The sequence below is a fragment of the Nannobrachium achirus genome (genome assembly GCF_963921795.1).
Source record: "Nannobrachium achirus genome assembly, chromosome: 20".
Classification (NCBI taxonomy): Eukaryota; Metazoa; Chordata; class Actinopteri; order Myctophiformes; family Myctophidae; genus Nannobrachium; species Nannobrachium achirus.
This window is the reverse complement of record NC_137827.1, coordinates 22,138,320-22,155,553: the sequence shown is the minus strand read 5'-3', so window position 1 is coordinate 22,155,553 and position 17,234 is coordinate 22,138,320. Positions and strand designations below refer to the sequence as shown.

General features: G+C 45.0%; 1 protein-coding gene across 1 annotated transcript in view; it reads left to right on the top strand.

Annotated features, from left to right (window-relative positions):
• The window catches only part of tmem260 (transmembrane protein 260), a gene marked incomplete at its 5' end in the record, with an annotated part of 40,428 nt that overhangs the window by 9,661 nt on the left and 13,533 nt on the right, over positions 1–17,234 (top strand). The window contains 3 exons of the mRNA XM_080750905.1: positions 439–590; positions 13,100–13,277; positions 14,364–14,477. Coding sequence (XP_080607031.1) covers positions 439–590; positions 13,100–13,277; positions 14,364–14,477 — 444 coding nt within the window. The remainder of the gene's footprint in view (positions 1–438; positions 591–13,099; positions 13,278–14,363; positions 14,478–17,234) is intronic.

The window sequence follows — 17,234 nt, the reverse complement described above, 5'->3', positions numbered from 1 at the left end:
CACTAAGAGTTGAGGCATTATATTTTAATTGTATAACACAGTTCTGTGATGTTCTTGTGATGCTCAGAACGCCTCGCTTTGCGAGGCGTTGCGAGCATGTAGACTGTCTATTTTCACAATTTCTGCCTCTAATATTTATAAGGGTATTAAAAGTCCTTAAATTGTCACTTTAGATTTGTGCAGATACCCTCTTTACACTTATACTATATGTTGGTTTGTTTACTGTTGAGTAAACAAACCAACCCCGAAAAATAATTTGGGGACCCACAGGTTGAGAACTACTGCTATACTTTAGGTGACTCCAGCCAACTAAGTACTGTATATTGGGTTCAAGTGGTTAATAATTCATGTTGTTTTGTACAGGTTGGTATTGTACTGTCTGTGTGAAGCACCGTCTAGTTCTACTGCCATTCAAACGTATGGTCTTTGTGTGTTCAGGTGGCCCATCCTCCAGGCTACCCTGTGTTCACCCTGCTAGCTCACCTGGCCATGTCTCTCCTGCCTTGGCTCTCTCCAGCCCACAGTGTGAACCTGATGAGCAGCCTCCTGGGGGCAGCAGCTGCTGGTGCTCTGTGCTTCACAGTCTGCAGGTATGACACGTCCTGGAGGGAACATTAATGTTGGTAACCACTTAACCACATGAACCCTGATTAGTGTGGTTGCTATTAAGCTGCGTCCAAACCGTGTCTCCGGACAACATCAATGCTGATTGGCTGTCAGCCTCAGGACGCGATCTGTGGATTGGGGGTGAAGCGGAGGTCGCTTCAGTTGGATTTTTCCAAGTGGGGCGAAGATACGAGGTGACCGTTCGTGCTGTTTGCTCCGCCACTTTCCGATCGTTCGTGCCGCGCTCGGTCGCGTGTCGTTTCGTCTTTGCATTCACTTTGTAATGTAATCGCGCCGCTCAAACCATCCAGGTTTGGCCGCAGATTTAGGCAACACTATTGTTCTAGGTACGAGAACTTTTATGCAAACCTGTTTTTGTTAACCTTTTTTGTTCATTGAGTTCAATGGACGTTTATTTGTAACCTTCACTGTAACCCCAAAAGTCAAAATGCTGTCCTATTTCTGATTGGACAATATAATGTCCAATCAGACAGGAGTGACATCACGATATGTAATATAAATGGAAAGACATCAAGAACAGAACTTTCTAGTATAAACTTAGTGGATTCCTCGTGGCTCGCATCAGTGCAACCACATTCAGTTTCCCAGAATTGCACTTTTATTGCACAGAATTGTGTTTATTCCTAGAAACAATAGCACTACAGTACATGTTTAGGGCAGTGGTGCTGTCTTAGCAGAATCTATCTTGAGAGATTAGTTATGGAATGAGTGCTAACGGAATCTACTAAAACCCTTAACCACTTAAAGCTCTACTGTGGAAGCTGCTCAACTAGTGGTCAGTAGCGGTATTGCTTTTTTCGGCCGGAGTCGCCGCCACGGACCACCGCGGCCGTCGCGAGCACCTCCGCCTCGCCGATACGCATCCGTAGAGCCGTCTCCCGTAATTTTTAGACCAGGATTGAGGGAGTAGCAGGAAAGATTCCTTCACCAATGTAAACACAGTTGCTGAGGGAAGCTACCTCCTTTAGAGACAGCAAGACTCGCTGTGATTGGCCGGTGGTGTATGATCTGCGCTGTGATTGGCCGGTAGTGTATCATGTGGGAGATGACATCATTTTGCCAGGAAATTCTACCCCCCTCACAACTCATGGAAAACATATAAAGAGAAGGCTTCAGAAGCTGAAAATAACAGAGTGGGTGTTCTAAAACTTTAGCGATTTAACAGTTAGGACAATTTTAAGATTTGTTTTATAAAAAAAGTTACATGGTATAACTTTAAGCCCTATATACTTTGCAAAAATAGCTAATAGCTTGAGCTTCTACTATTTTTGCCAGACCCATGAAATGGGTAGGCCTACATAAGCAAATGTCGGTCTGTCCCTTTTCTATATAAAGGGTATATATGATGATGACATGATGATAACATGCCTACAAAAGGCATGATGTCATAAATGATGATGACAGACAAAAGGTCTGGCACAACCAGGTTGACCTGGTCTAGTTGATATACAATATAATAATAATTGCCTATAATGTCATAACAGAAATGCTCTGTTAAGGTTAATTGAAACACTCTTTTAAGCCATTAAAACCGGGAAAGCATCTGTGTAATTTATTTTATTTTAGCGTTGGCTATTAAAAAAATTGCCGATATACAAGCTTGCAAAAGTCTTTTGACAGTGATCAAGAAAACACCATGTGATCTGCCCAAAGAGCAGGGCTTTATGGTCCAGTTCTCCAAGCTTCTGTTTCTCTTCTGATGTTCTGTGCCGTGACGCTTGTCTGTAATGGGGAGTGACGTTTTTTCTGGTTCCTGACTGACTGATTGCCAATGGTGTCCCTGATCCTCTGTTCAGTATTCAGGAGCAGGGTCCAGCCACAACTTCTCCACCCCACCCACACGCCCGACCTGTTTACCCATCGCCCACCCGTTGCGAGTGTGCGAGCATGCGTGCGTATGTGTGTTGTCTCATAGTCCCATAGACCCCCACCCCCCACTGCCAAGCATGCTCCCAATCCTGATATGGCACGATTTCTAATCCCCCCCACCCTTTTCCTTTGGTCCCGGATCTGAGAGGAACAGGAGAGCTCCCCTCCCGTCCTCCCTTTACCCTCCATTTTCAACCACCTCTCTGCTCACTCTTTCTGAAGCCAAGAGTGTTTTAAGCCTTATTTATACTTAGTTGCGCGCCAGTGTTGCACACCGAAAATAGCCGATCTAAGAGCTTCTAGTTTGGCTATTTATGGTGCGCGACACGTGGTGCTCAGGTTGCCCACTGTGGCGTTTTTGAACGCATATCATCATTATGTTATAGTTTACACCTCCGGCCCAGGAAATTTGAAACATGATGTCATTTCTTCCTGGTGCATGACATTAAAATTCTCAGCAGGCTGTTTTGGCCCCGTTAAAGCAGGTAAATACAGGGTTGCTGGGCCAGTGTGCATGCCCAGGTGGGCCGCAGTGCAGCCGGGTCCATTTCCTGTGAGCTCGGCCAGGCAGTGCTGGGTGGCAGGTGTGCTGAAGACGGTCAGTATGCTGGGTCAGCCCTGCTAGAGCAGGACAGGGGCCGGAGGAGAGGAAACGCTCCCCAGGGGACTGGCCCTCAGCCCATGCTGCAGCAGCCTCGGCCCCTGCCATGCATGGAAAGTGACGTGCATTCGTGCAAGTAAAGAAGATTCTGCCTCTGTATGATAATTGGTCTGCATTAATACTTCGGCGTCCAACGATTTGTGAAAATAACAGAGCCTCAAGCTTTGTAATTTTGTAGAGCTGTTATTTTTCTATTTTTGTCATTCTGTGAGAATGTTTGAATATTTGGGGCCTTTGTTGAGCGGCGCTCCTACATCTGGCTTTGTCTGTATGTAGGCAGTATGTCTGTCCCGTAAAGCTGGGCATTGGCCAAGCGCTGCGGGACGTTTAATGAAAGTAACTCATAAAAGGCGCTGCTCACTTTACACTGGGTGTGAGTTTATTGTATTCTATTTGTTATTTTAATAACAGAGATTCGGGACGCTACACATCCCTCACATCTAGTGTCCCTTTTATGCCCATATATGGAGATCCCTGAATTCCCATGAATTCGAATGTCCATATATGGGAAAGGCATGTAAGGCACCAACCTACTCGTCTGGGACAACTTGGTGTTCAGGGGTTTACTACAGAACACGGCATCGTGATGCCAGGAGGTCAAACTGAAAGCCATCCTACTATACCTCCTGAGCCATTGCAGCCATTGTATGACTGTTTAGGCTTCATCCTCCATAATAAACCCCTGTCTTAGGCTGAATCCAAATGTCAACACTCAAGACTGGCTTTCTCTGTATTACAGTACATACTGTGATGTTGACTGGAGTGTTTTGCTCATTATGTCAACTTTACAAAATGGCAATTCATTAACTCATTGCCATGGATTCGATAAAAGCCAAGATCTGCCACCGGAACATGCAGCACTGACTTATATTATTGTGACTTTTAATAATAAGACCATGCATATCACCTGACCCTAACTGCAGGTGCTTGCTTTGTTATCAGGAACAATGAGAGGTTTAACATTTCACTGATGTTGCTAGTGTGTTTTAGTGTTGGCCTAAAATGTTTAATTTACGTATTAATTACATAAAACAATACAAAAAAAAAAAGAAAGAAACTATATCACATCCTAGTTGCGATGGGTTCTGGGTAGTATACCACTAGTCTGAAGTCTGTGCCCAAGCGGACTCTCTAGAAGTCAGCATGAAAGTCTGCTTGAGCCCCCATGCAGACTTGATGACTTGTGGTACCCATTCCAGACTTCATGGGATCTTGCCTGTTAAGTCAACCAGTATGCAACTGCGGGAAAGTCTGGGGATTTTGATTCAGCCTTGATGTATTTGATGAATTACCAGTCAGACAGGAGCACTAGCCTTTGCTCTCGGCCAGACATTTCCGTATGGTTATTTTGAGGCCAGATAATATCCATGCGGTCTGGAGATATTTGGATCACAGCGCATGTTAACTGCAGCCCTGTTTGTAATCTCTGGGGATTTAGATCCAATTTTGGATTATGGTTAAGTGAAAAGTCATTATGAGGACTCCCACCACCCCTCACAGGGTTGATGATGACCGCTGAGGACTTCAGCCAGAGCGCACAGTCACACCCTGTAAGCCCTTAAGTATGAATGTATAATCTAGGGTTTTCAATTTGAAAAATAAGCATAAAAGGTTTTAGTCATTATCTGTCTGGGGCCCAGTTTGGGTTGAGCTCATGGCTGTGGATCAGCTGGCAGACTTGGCCTGGTAAGGCCTGACTGGGGGAGGGTACTGGAGAGGGCAGCGGAGGGGAGGGGAGTGGTGAGGGTTTCCGGACTGGTCAAGACCTCCTTCTTACTCCTGGCATGAAGGGCATCAGGTGCCTCGCCGATTGCCATCAGGATGGCGTAGAGGGCTTGCCATGGCTCTGTGGGCGGTCCTACGGCCAGGTCTGTCCCTCAGACAGAATGCCAAGTGTGACCAGTTGACACCCTGCCTTACCTGACATGTCCTCAGAATGACACTGATGTCCGGCGTTTTGTTTTGAACAGCTTCTCTAATGACTTCTTTGATCATATGTCCATTTTGAGGCCTCATCATAAACGTATCCACCCCCAGTTAATTTGAAAGACGTCTCGGCTGAGGAATAGACTATATATTTATTTATTTTCCAAATGAATTGTTGCTTTGTATAATAATTTGGATGATGAATTACATTGAAGTTATTACTGGGTACTTGAAGGCAGTTCCGTCAGACCTTAAAATTCATCTGGAATATTCCCAACATGGCAAGCCTTTGATGTATCAAATTAAATTAGTCGGCCCGATTGTCGTGTTTAATGTGGGGGAATGTAAGTTGAAAGGCTTGGAAGCCACTTCACTCGTGCAGAAGTTTAAATGTAGCACTTAGCCTGCCTTTGATTTGTCATCCTACCCTCCTCCTCTTGGCTTGATCACATGGTTTGATGGCCAAATTGCATGTCTTGTTATGTTTTCCACATCGGGGCCTGACAAGCCTTTGAGGATGGTCCCCGTAATAATGATAATAATTGCTATCGATTCCACTACCAAAGCGCCATAGAAATGGCACTTGGCCTAGGAATCCTCAAGTCCCCGATCCACGGGTCTTTATCTCGAGGGATGAAAACGTGTGTACTCTTCATAGAGGGATAATCCAGACAGCTCGGTATTCTGTGCTCTCTCATTTCACAGTTTATCTGCTAAAGCTGTTCCAAATCAGCGCTACCTGAGAGGAATCTCTCCCCCGTTCTCCCTGAAGCTTATCCTGACGCACACTGACGGCCGCCATCAGAGCGGGGAAAGAAATAACGACGACGACACGAGCAAGGCTCAATGCAACCGTCAGCACTTTTCACACTTTGGGTCTGATCTCAACGATGACATAACAGTACTGCTGATGGGCACCGAATGTGTCGTTCCCACTCGCCCTCCCCACTAGGGATGGGACGATACGCGATATCGTTTATCGTGATTAAAAACACTCACGATAATCGTATCGTAGAGATTTAATTTATCGTGATATCGTCCTCCACATACACTGGGATCAATTCACCCTTTATTTTCCGAGCTGCATATCCGGTACCACTTAAACCCTCTATAATTGGTAAAATGTACTTGTAATATATGTACTTGATTCAAATGTTACTTGGTCTAAAGCAGTGGTTCTCAAACTCTTTTGTGTCAAGAACCCCAAATTTACACTTTACTAGCCCGCGGACCGCCATTTGAAAAGATACACCAGCAGCGACCCCCATAAGAGAAGATGTTTAAGGCTCTATAGCAGTGATTCCCAACCATTTTGATTTCAAGGACCCCCAGTTTGACATCCATATTAGGCTACGGACCCCCATTTAATGGATTATATCTGGGACCCCAATTTATATTCTAAAATCAGTGTCAATTTAACTCTTAAAAACTATCAAAAAATAGCCGATCTACAAGCTCACAACGTGACACGTTTGAGCTTGTAGATCTGCTATTTTTTGGCAAATGTTCCGCCCCAAGATAAAGTTTTTTGATTATCGCGATAATATCGTAAACCGCGATTTCATTTGTCACAATAATCGTGATATGACATTTTCATATCGTCCCATCCCTACTACCCACTACCTTCCCACTACACAAACTCCCTGACCGCACACCTGCGAGAGGCTCACCTGCCAAGAGCTGGCCCATGTGGCACAGATGATACCTCAGTGGACTGGAGGGTGGGCGCGGCGCCATCCCCTGCGCCGTGGTGCCGTGTCCCTAGCTCCTTATAAGGGCCTCCACCATATGGTCCTGATGGTGCTCCCCGCTTTTCCCCTCCCCGCCACCAACCTCACGTGTGCTATTTTTCCACCGGGTGGGGCGGGGTTGCTTTAAGGTTACACATACATGTCGCTTTATGCATGTGTGTGGGATTGTGTTGTACACTTTTAGGCGTGAAATCATCTTGGAAACAACCAAATGTAGTTGCCCTCTTGGATGTAATACTACCCCTACAGGTGGTGAGGCTGCCCATCTTGTGTGGGTGCTGTAGTCAGGTAAAATCTCTATCCTGAGTGGCAACAGATTCTATAGCCATTGTGTTTCCATCTGAATCTACTGGGGTCAATCTTACACTGTACTGGCAGTCTTGTCTACTTGAAAACCCCTCATCTGGGAAGCCACGTTCCATTTGTTCAGTGCATCCCCTGTCACATTGTGGGCCAGCGGGACTCCCAACCCCCTCCCTGCATCCCCAGCATGACCAATGATTCCCCCAGGACCCATTCTGTAATACATTTAAACAGATGTCTAATGAAGATGTTATTTCCTCATTACCGGCTATATGGAATGGGGCATAGAGGGGGGCTAGATAGACAGCATAGCAGAATACAGTACCAGTTTAATATTCCTTTCGCCCGTGGGCCTGAGATTGTGTCTGCCTCGGACGTCAATATTACATTCTTCACCCACCACAGGCAGTCTTAATAAGGCACCAGGCACAGAGACGGATCAGACTCTGCAATTACAATTCACCCAGAATTAGTTAATGGAATCTGTACAGCGACATTCATATATCACTTGTGTGTGCCTAATGACTTAGTTGGGGAAAAAGCAGCAATAAAATGGCATTCTGTGAATTGCATAAACACAGGATTTTTGTAAATTGTTTTCTTTTTTTGTGTCCCCCCCTCCCCGTCTGTACTATTTGTGTGTTGGGTGGAGATTAAGATGGCATTCTGGGGGAAATTGTCATGTCAGTGCCTGCATTGTTTGAGTAGGATTGTGGTGATTAATTTTGCACGCACTCGGAGCACTGGAGCGCTCTCCTGGAGGAGGGGTGTCTCAGCCGACGAGCCTATAGGTCCTCATTTACCCTTCTCTCTGTCAGAGCAGGAAGGAAGCCTCCTCTCTTTCTGGACAGGCAGAGAAATGCCTGTTTGGGTGAAACGCACATGCCACCCATTGGCCGTGTGGCATACCAGATCAACAAAACAAATGGACTCTGGGTGTTCATTTGAAAGCTTATACATAGATTATCGCCCGAGCAATTGCGTTACCCGTGGTTATCCAACGACTTGGTCTGATATTCTGCCCTGAGGGTGGTTACCGAGGGCAACCACGAATGCCCAGGTGATTTTTTTTATCACATAACCCATAGCCTTATTTAGTCACAAAGGAGAAAATAGAATTTGATAGCGTAGCCTGATTAACATACTGAGTTCCTTCTGCAATGATGTTGCTCATCGTGACAGTTCAGCACGCTAACACCTCATCTGCACTGCCCAAGAAGTGAGCGATGCGACGCGATGTCCTGCTAAATACTGTCCGCATATGGAGTGTCGGCCATTGCATTGCGACGTAGCTTGGACCAATCAAAGAAATAAATAATATAAACTGTTTGGGGGCGGGACATGGCTGTTTACCTCTATGGACGTCGCCGCGAAACCTCGCTCAAATAGAGGCTCCGCGAGCGAAAGCCGGAGGGGTGGACGACGTCGCGGCACGACGCGTTGGCGCTTGCGGTAGGTCAGGACATCCTCATTGAAACAAATCTATTTTAATGAGATTTCATCGCTCGTGTCGCATCGCGGGCAGTGCGGATGAGCTATAAGGTATTTTTGCTTGCACTGATTGGTTAGTTACCTGTCAAATCAGCCCCTGGGGACGCCACCCCCCAAGGGGTTATCAGATATCACCGTCTCTGTCCTTTTATCAGTCCCCTCACGCAGGGAAAACAAAGGCTGGGTATGTGATGAAATTGTGTATCAATGTCGATGCTGCCTTTTTTCCTCCTGCCTGGCTGAGAAATGTCAGTGTAATGCCACAGTACAGAGCATTTACCAGTGTCATATAATGAAAGCATGCTAAGTAGCTACCCCAGTGTCGTGGCCAGAAGAAAGCCCTGGGGTTGTTGTCAACGTTGGCCAGCTGGAACCCTCAGCCAGCCCTGGCCCCACCAGGGTACCTCCGCCATGGGTTCCGCAACCTCTTCAGGAATGTGTGATTCTTTTCCAGAACCACCGCTGCATTGAGAGAACAGTGGAGAGCTGATCTGTGATGGCACAGCTGTGGCTTTGTCTGGTCCCCTGGGGTGGTTGTGTGACAGCGAGTCCCCTGGCCAGCTCCATTGTGATGCTCCATTCACCACAGAGTGCTGGTGTTGGCTTTTTGTGTGTGTGTGTGTGCACTGTTGTCTAGTTCTGGCCGCATGTTGTAGAACTGAGGGGGGTAGACGAGGCAGGTTCGGCTTTGACACATCAAAGTGATCAAGCCGTTCCTGTGTCCTTGCGGAGGACATGGCTGTATCTGGGCTCATTTTATTATTTCACCTCCCTGGAGGTTGGTTGGTTTCCTCTGCTTTGAACTCATCCTTACCATTTATTTAGAAATTACATTTATTTCTATTTTATTTATTTATTTTGCATTATTTTCTGGTAAATTCTCAGTGAATTTTTAATTAACAAATCTAGGAATTATTCTTCCGCAACTATTTGGATTGTTGATTTCCCTGTATGAAATGAATCACACTTTACTTACTGTAAAGTGTGATTCATGTGCATATTATTCGCTGCATGCATTCCTTTGTCATGCAGTTAATTACCCAAGTGATGGCATGGACACATTTTGGCAGTGGGGTGGGCTTGGGGGGGGGGGGGGGGGGATCAGTTCAGGATGGAATAGTTTAGTTGTCAGCCATGTTCCTCTCCTGCCACGTCTCAGCCACGCGGCCATTGTCACAGAGCCACAACATTACAGCACACACCAGCATCCTGCACCGCGTCAAGTTGAGATAACGGGGAACATGGCCACAAACGGTGTCAGAGTCTTTTCCTGCTTTTATCTGCCTGCCATGGGAGCAGCGAGACGGGGAGGAATGAGCGATGGGAGAGGCTCAGTGGCTGACTGCGGACCCAGGTGGTCTTTTGCAGACATACAGGTCATTTGCACAGCATACAGTGTACACACATCACTGGCTGACAGGCTCTAATAGAGAGATGTGGCAGCCACTAAGGAGGAATAGACAAGTTGGAGAAGAGGGGTTTGTGTGTGCGGCTGTGTGTGCGCACGTTTGTGTGTGTGTGTGACAAGTCTTGGCTGTCAGACGGGGCTTCAGAAGCCACAGCAGAATTGGTTAAATATCCTCGTCGTCCGTGGACCCCCAGTGGTGCTCGGCACCCTGCGCTAGCCTGAAACCAGCCCCCCTGCTAAGCGTATGAGCTGGGGGTTAATTGTCATGCAAGGGGGGTAGATTTGAGGGTATGGGGGGTCTCTGCACCTCTACAAAAGTCCCCATTTCACCCCCTGCACCCCCCTCCACACACACACACACACACACACACACACACACACACACACACACAGACACACACACACACACACACACACACACACACACACACACACATACATATTCCACCCTTCGTGCAAGTTACTACTAATTCCTGAAGCGGCACGGGGGAGAAAGACGCTGCTATCTCTTATTAAGACCCACTGCTAGACACCCCATCAGCACCCCAACACACACACACACACACACACACACACACACACACACACACACACACACACACACACACACACACACACGCATGCACACATACACCACGCTTGAAGCTCACAGAGAACACAGAGGAAATAAAGGGTAGGAAAGAGAAAACCCACTAAAAATGGGGAAGTAGTCAGCATGCAAGTTTTTTTCCTTCTCTCTCTCTCCTCTCTCGCCGTTTTTTTCCTGATTTACTGCGGTTTCCTCAGAAAGCTCCATTGTTCCCCCTCGCCTAAGTCTCATCAGGCCTTTTGTGGCCGACTATCACAGCAGCAGGCAGAGAGCTGGAAATGTATAAATGGTATCATGCCTCGTGATTAATGGCGGTGCTTATGAGTCAGGTCTGATAACGGGCCTGCTCTCTACTCAATTTCAGATACCGTTAATGGAATCTGTCTTCCGCGATTGTAATGTGAGAGCGCCTAATTTGCTATGGAGCTTGAAGCTGTCACCGGCGAGGGATTGTGGGGTCATGAGGGAGCTGGCAGTCGTTTGGCCTGCAGCTTGTATCTGCGCCGCTGAATAGAGCAGCTCTCTGCCTGTCAGTTAGCTGATAGGCTGATGAGGACTCTAAGCCACTCCACACAATGGTGGAGAGGGCCATACCGCCTGACTTCCCCTAATTGTCGAGCCCAGCTCATATATTTCAGAGCCAGCATGCCGGGGACCGGGCTGCCCCCCCCCCCCCCCCCCCACCCCTCAACACCCGCTGAACCCCCCCCCCCCCCCCCTTCTTCAACTTCCCTTCTTCCTTTTCTCTTCGTTTCATCCTCCATCCTTACTATCCCCCTCTCAACCCCCTCACTACGCACACTCCTCTCCTCTGTGCCGTTCTCCTCCTTTTCTTACCCTTCCACTCTTCGTAGTTTGTCCCCACCCTCTCTCTCGCTCTCTCCATCTCTCTCTCTCTCTCTCTCTCTCCCCTCCCCCTTCTGTCTCTCGTTTTAGTAAGTGGTGGGTCTTAGCATATGACAGATTATCCCAAGTTTGCTTCAATTACTACTAAAGAGATGGAGACAGTACAGGAGAGAGAGGGGGGGGGGTGCTTTTGTGCACACATATTTTAAGAAGCCAAGGATAAAGTGCTATCTCCACTACGGTGGTTTTCTGTGCCAGTCTGCTAGAGATCAAGCGGGTGCTATACAGAGTTCTCATCATACGCCAGCACCAGTGCGACCCATGAGAGTGGGACAGTGAGTTTCAGGGATGGCAAATGCGGGTCACATTTTAAAAGATTGTGCTCAGATAGTGTCCCTACAATGTTAAGTTGCACTGATTGTGAATAAAAGATAACAAGGGTTGTTAATGTCATCTTTGGTTTCAAATATGCATCAAATAATGTTGGAAATATGGGTTGCAATTGCAAAGTGGTATAAAAGTCATGTCAAGGTTAAGTATTTACTTTTTATTCATAAGCAAAGTTTTAGTGATTAATGGTACAAGAAAACAGATTATTGTGGAGATCACCCATTATGAACATGCAACTGTCTATTAACTATTAATAATTATTAATTTAGTGAATATCTGTCTGTTGTCCGTCTGACCGTCTGCATGCTGACATCACTGTTACTACACAGTTTCGCCGCCATGTTAACCGTCTGTGCATGATGAGGTCACTGGTAGGTGGGTTTCTGAACTGAGAGAGACAGACTAGAAAAATGTTTTCTATTTTATTGTGAACATTAGTGACGACCACTTATATGAAGATAGGTTGAAAAGTGGTGAAGTCGTACTTTAACATACTTTACTTGGCCGATAAAATGATTTCTGAAGGAATCTGTCCATCCACACATACAATCTCATCTTTCTACATCTCTCCGTTCCTGAGATATGATCAGTTATGTAAGTTTCACTCCAAACATAATCATCCCTTCGAGGCATTCTTCTGATCATTACCAGGTTTTTAGTTATTCTCCAAATTATTTTGTTTACAGACACACAGGAGCGATTGCAATACCCTAACATGCCTTGCTGCAGGCAGGGCAAATATTATGGAGGGGACTTGAGTTTGAAAGTATTTCTCAAGTTGGGTATAGGGATGGGACGCTAAGCGATATTATCGTTTATCGTGATAAACACTTGCACTAATCGTATCGTGGAGATTTAATTTATCGTGATATTGTCCTCCATCATGCACTGGGATCAATTCACCTTTTATTTGCCAAGCTGCATATCCCGTACCACTTAAACCCTCTATAATTGGTAAAAGGTACTCATAATATACGTACTTGATACAGTCTTTTTTTCTCTCTATCAAATGTCCTTGGCAAAAAATAGCCAATCTCCTTGCTCACAACGTGTCGCAGCTTGTAGATCTGCAATGTTTTGGCCCCACAATAATGGATTTTGATTATCACGATAATATCGTAAAACGCGATTTATTTTGTCACAATAATCGCTACATGAAATGTTCATATCCCATCCCTAGTTGGGTGTGACTTTTCTAGGCTTTACTTCAGCTCACTGCTCCCTCTACCTAACCTCAGGTTGTCTGGCCCAGGCCCAGGAGCAGTGCTGGCTGGAGGGGTGTTTGCGGTGTCCAGACTCAGCTGGCAGTGGTCCATGGTGGCGGAGGTCTTCACCCTCAACAACGTCTTAGTTGGTCTGCTCTTCTCTTTGACTGCCACTTTCCATTCTTCTGAAAGCACCTCACAGAGGAACAAGGTAACCAGCACCTCATACTGTACCTCTCTAGCCACTTTTAAAGGACCATAGCAGTGTTAGTAGATGTCATTGTCAGTATCTGGCATAAAGGTTACACAAATCATTTCGCCCCCAAAATTGCTTAACTCAACCTCTGCCAAAAAAATACCCCTTTGTACCCCTTCCCTGCCATGCCCGAGGAACCCGAAGATTTAATAAGCTTTAATTAAAAATAAATAATTTATCGAAGCGGAACTAAAATAGGCCGGAACGAATGCTCCGGGATCGGTTTCTACACATTATTGAGCGGACCGATTAACATTGAGGCCGTAAACCGGAAGCGGATGGTCCGTCCTCTATTTTGGCCCGTTAGCTTTCTGTGTAAACACCGCGGCTTACAGACGGAGAACTTATTGATCAATTGAAAAAATTTAAAAGGATTTGAGAAGCTGAATACGCGAACACACGATGCATAGAGGTGTCCGATCACGCACGATGGGAACTGGATGAGCGCCCGCGTTAACAGGTAGGAGAAGCCAGCAGTGAAACACATAGAAAAATCTTCGGGCTCCTCGGCAGTAAACTACGAATGAGTTAATTGTTTTACATAATTCGTCCATTTTCATTGAATGCACCTGATTTTTCAAAATAACTGTATAATTAAAATTACTCTTTAAGCAAAAAATTGTGTTTGAAACACAACACCTATTTCCAGGTGTATTGATATCAATGATAATGATATCAATCAATGTGTGATAAAGATTTGGAGCAGATCAGGTGATCCGATCGGGTGCTCTGTAAAATCTGCTCAGTAAAACCATTTCAAAACGGCCCCTACCCTAAACGTTGAATGTCATAGCCAATCCGAATGGAATATAAAAATGTGACTGACACATGATGTTTCAAAATGTAGGCAAAAATTCTGTAAAAAATGAATTATTGAAGACTGGGGCAATCTTTGCTAATGGTTAGAAGAAAATTACAATGGTATGGTCTTTTTTTAAATGAACAATTTTCTGTAATCATGACTCAGTGATCAGTTTGGCTAATATTTTATTTTAGTGTGTATTTACCCCTGATTAACAATTATTCTGTGTCCTATTCCAGGTGGCTCACTGGGGGGCGCTGTGTTGTGGATTGGGGCTATGTAACCAGCACACTCTAGTACTGTATGTACTGGTCGTTGTTCCATGGGTGCTCTACCGACTTTACTCTCACAGGGTAAGGGCCCACGCAGACGAAATGCGATATTGCATCAGATCAGATCTCGTGCCCGGGGGTTTATCGGTGTTCATTTCAAACGACAGCGATCCTCTGCCTTGAATTCGGGCCCGGTATATCCCGCTGTGCCAGTGAAATATCTGATACCTTTTCAATTGAGCCAGATATCCTGGATGACCACCCCTAGCGATCTCGGGCCAGAGTTGAGTGGGGAAAAAGTTTAATTTTATTTTTTCTGGCAGTTGATTGAATAAAGAAACAAGGCTCCAGCCTCCACGGAAAGACAAAGTGGCAGCGGTTCTCAAACTATGTGTCCCGACCCAACTTGGGGTCGCAGAAGGTGCCATGGGCTCGCACATTGCCGACCATACTACTGTGTATAACGTGTATTTGCCCTTCAACTATAACATATATATTGTTTTTTATGAGACAAGCATTGTAATTAGGCTATGCTCCCAAATCCATTTTATTACCTTCTGTTCGCATATTCAATGAGTCCCGCAGTGCAACACCAAACAAAACAAGAAAAAAGAAACTGCGTTTGAAATTGCCTACTTTCCAGTATGATTTCAGTTAGGCTACTTTACATTCCGTCCGTCTTTCAGGAGATTCTCTAGTCTCTCCATCCCCGCACTCTTCTGGAATGGTGCAGATTGTGGGCAACTCCAATATTTGTATTTACATTATAATAAATATTGGCGTTGTGGATTCTGTGTTTCTCGAACATTTCAAGGTCTCCCCCTTCAACTCTTTACAGTGTAGGCCTACAAAATACTATTGCAATATGCATCAAATGACAGCTCCGTCGCGCGCTGGTCATCAACTGCTTTTTTTTTCCTTTTCTTTTTTTGCGCAGCCTCTCTACAAGGCACGCATGGTGCTTTCATCAGTGCTGCCAATTAAATATTATAAAACGGCGAAATTAAACAAATATATTCGCTATAAGAGTCTCTCTCTCTCTCTCTCTCTCTCTCTCTCTCTCTCTCTCTCTCTCCCTCTCTCTCTGTCTGTGACATATTTGTAGCTATAATGCAGTATTGATACTTTTACTTAAGTAAAGAATGGGAGTACTTTTTCCATCACTGCTCAAATTAACTGTTCATCAGCGTGAATGCTTTCAGGTGTGTATCTGATCAATAGGAAATTGCCCATTACATTCTGAATGACATCAAAGCGACATGTTGTGATGTGAGCGTCTTGTGAGCATGCGAGAGAGTTTGAACTTGAACGATGTAGTGCGCTACAAACTAGGTCAGATCAATAATTAGCGCATCAGTTCCAGCTGGTGGTCGCTGCAACAGCTGACTGGAGTAAAACAAATTTTCAAAAAGTTTGTCTGCATGACTAGGTAGCCTATTAAGTCAGATATTGCATCTGAAAGGGGCAGTGGTTCTCAAACTATATGGTTCCCGAGCCAACGTGGGATCGCGGAAGGTCCCATGGGCTTTGCCGTCCGACCAATATAAATAAATAATGAATATATTGTTGTAACCAAAATGGGTCATTCCAGAATTGGAGGACATTTTACCTCTCCATTAAAAATGTGAACTACCTCTCCATAATAGTGTATAAAGAAGGTAGCTAGTAGGCCTACAGGTAGTGACAACATACTGTACTGTAGACAAGTGCAGTGGTTCTCAACCTGTGGATCGGGAGCTTAATGATGGAGATGGTAACCAAATGGACCCTATATTAATCTTCTTGAGGGCAGGAAATGGGTTGTGATTTTATAATATTAAAATGACGAAATTAAACAAATATATTCGCTATCTAACGTCAGTTTAATTGCCATTTGTTTAATGTTTTGACAATGAGGGTGTCCCAGGTGATTCCCAGCTTTAATGATGGAGATGGTAACCAAATGGACCCTATTAATCTTCTTGAGGGCGTAAAATGAAACCGCCGTATGGCTACATTTGGTTTCATAATTCATAATCATGCGTGTTGAAATATTAGCGCTCACGACATTTTGATCTTGTGTTGTACTTGTAGCCTATGTCTTCCATTTCCGACAAGCAAGCAAGCGAGACATCTGGCTCTGCATGACTCCTAGATATTAAGTTAACTATAAAAATAAGAACAGATATTGCATCTGTGATAAAAGTTTAAAGTGGAAAGGATCCCAGCGCGCGTCTCGCTCCTCTGGTAGCCGGTGTAAATTGTATAGCCTACCTTTTACGCATAGTTAAGAAGGGCATAATAATGCAGTCGTCCAGTATGATTTCATTCACTATACATATTTTAAAAGATTACAGTCTCCATCACTGCCACTCTTCTGGAATGTTGCGGTTTGTACGCAAACTTTAGCAGTGTGCAATGAGAGTGTCGCATCTCCAATCCATTGCCTCATCCAAGCCTTCAATCAACTGTCCAAAAAGGAACATTTACCTGTAGGGTTCACTTGGTTCCATACACTGTCAAGTTGCAGAGAACAGATCTGTTATTTTGGGAACATTAACCATGCTGCGCATTTTGATGACCAAATAATCCTGTGTGCACTGTAATATTACGTGGGAATGATATTTGAACAATAGCCTAAATTGCGTGGTGTTAATGAGTTGTACAACACCAAACAGAACAAGAAAAAAGACCACACGTAGTAAAAAAGAAGAAAAAAAATCCCAAGGAATGTATGTCTCTCTGACTTTGAGTATGATGACATTATATGAATAATAATGTGGCATATAGCATCAACCAGCATTTTAACGGCAACCAGCCAGACATTAAACAGACATGAGCTTAATCAGCTAATAGCAA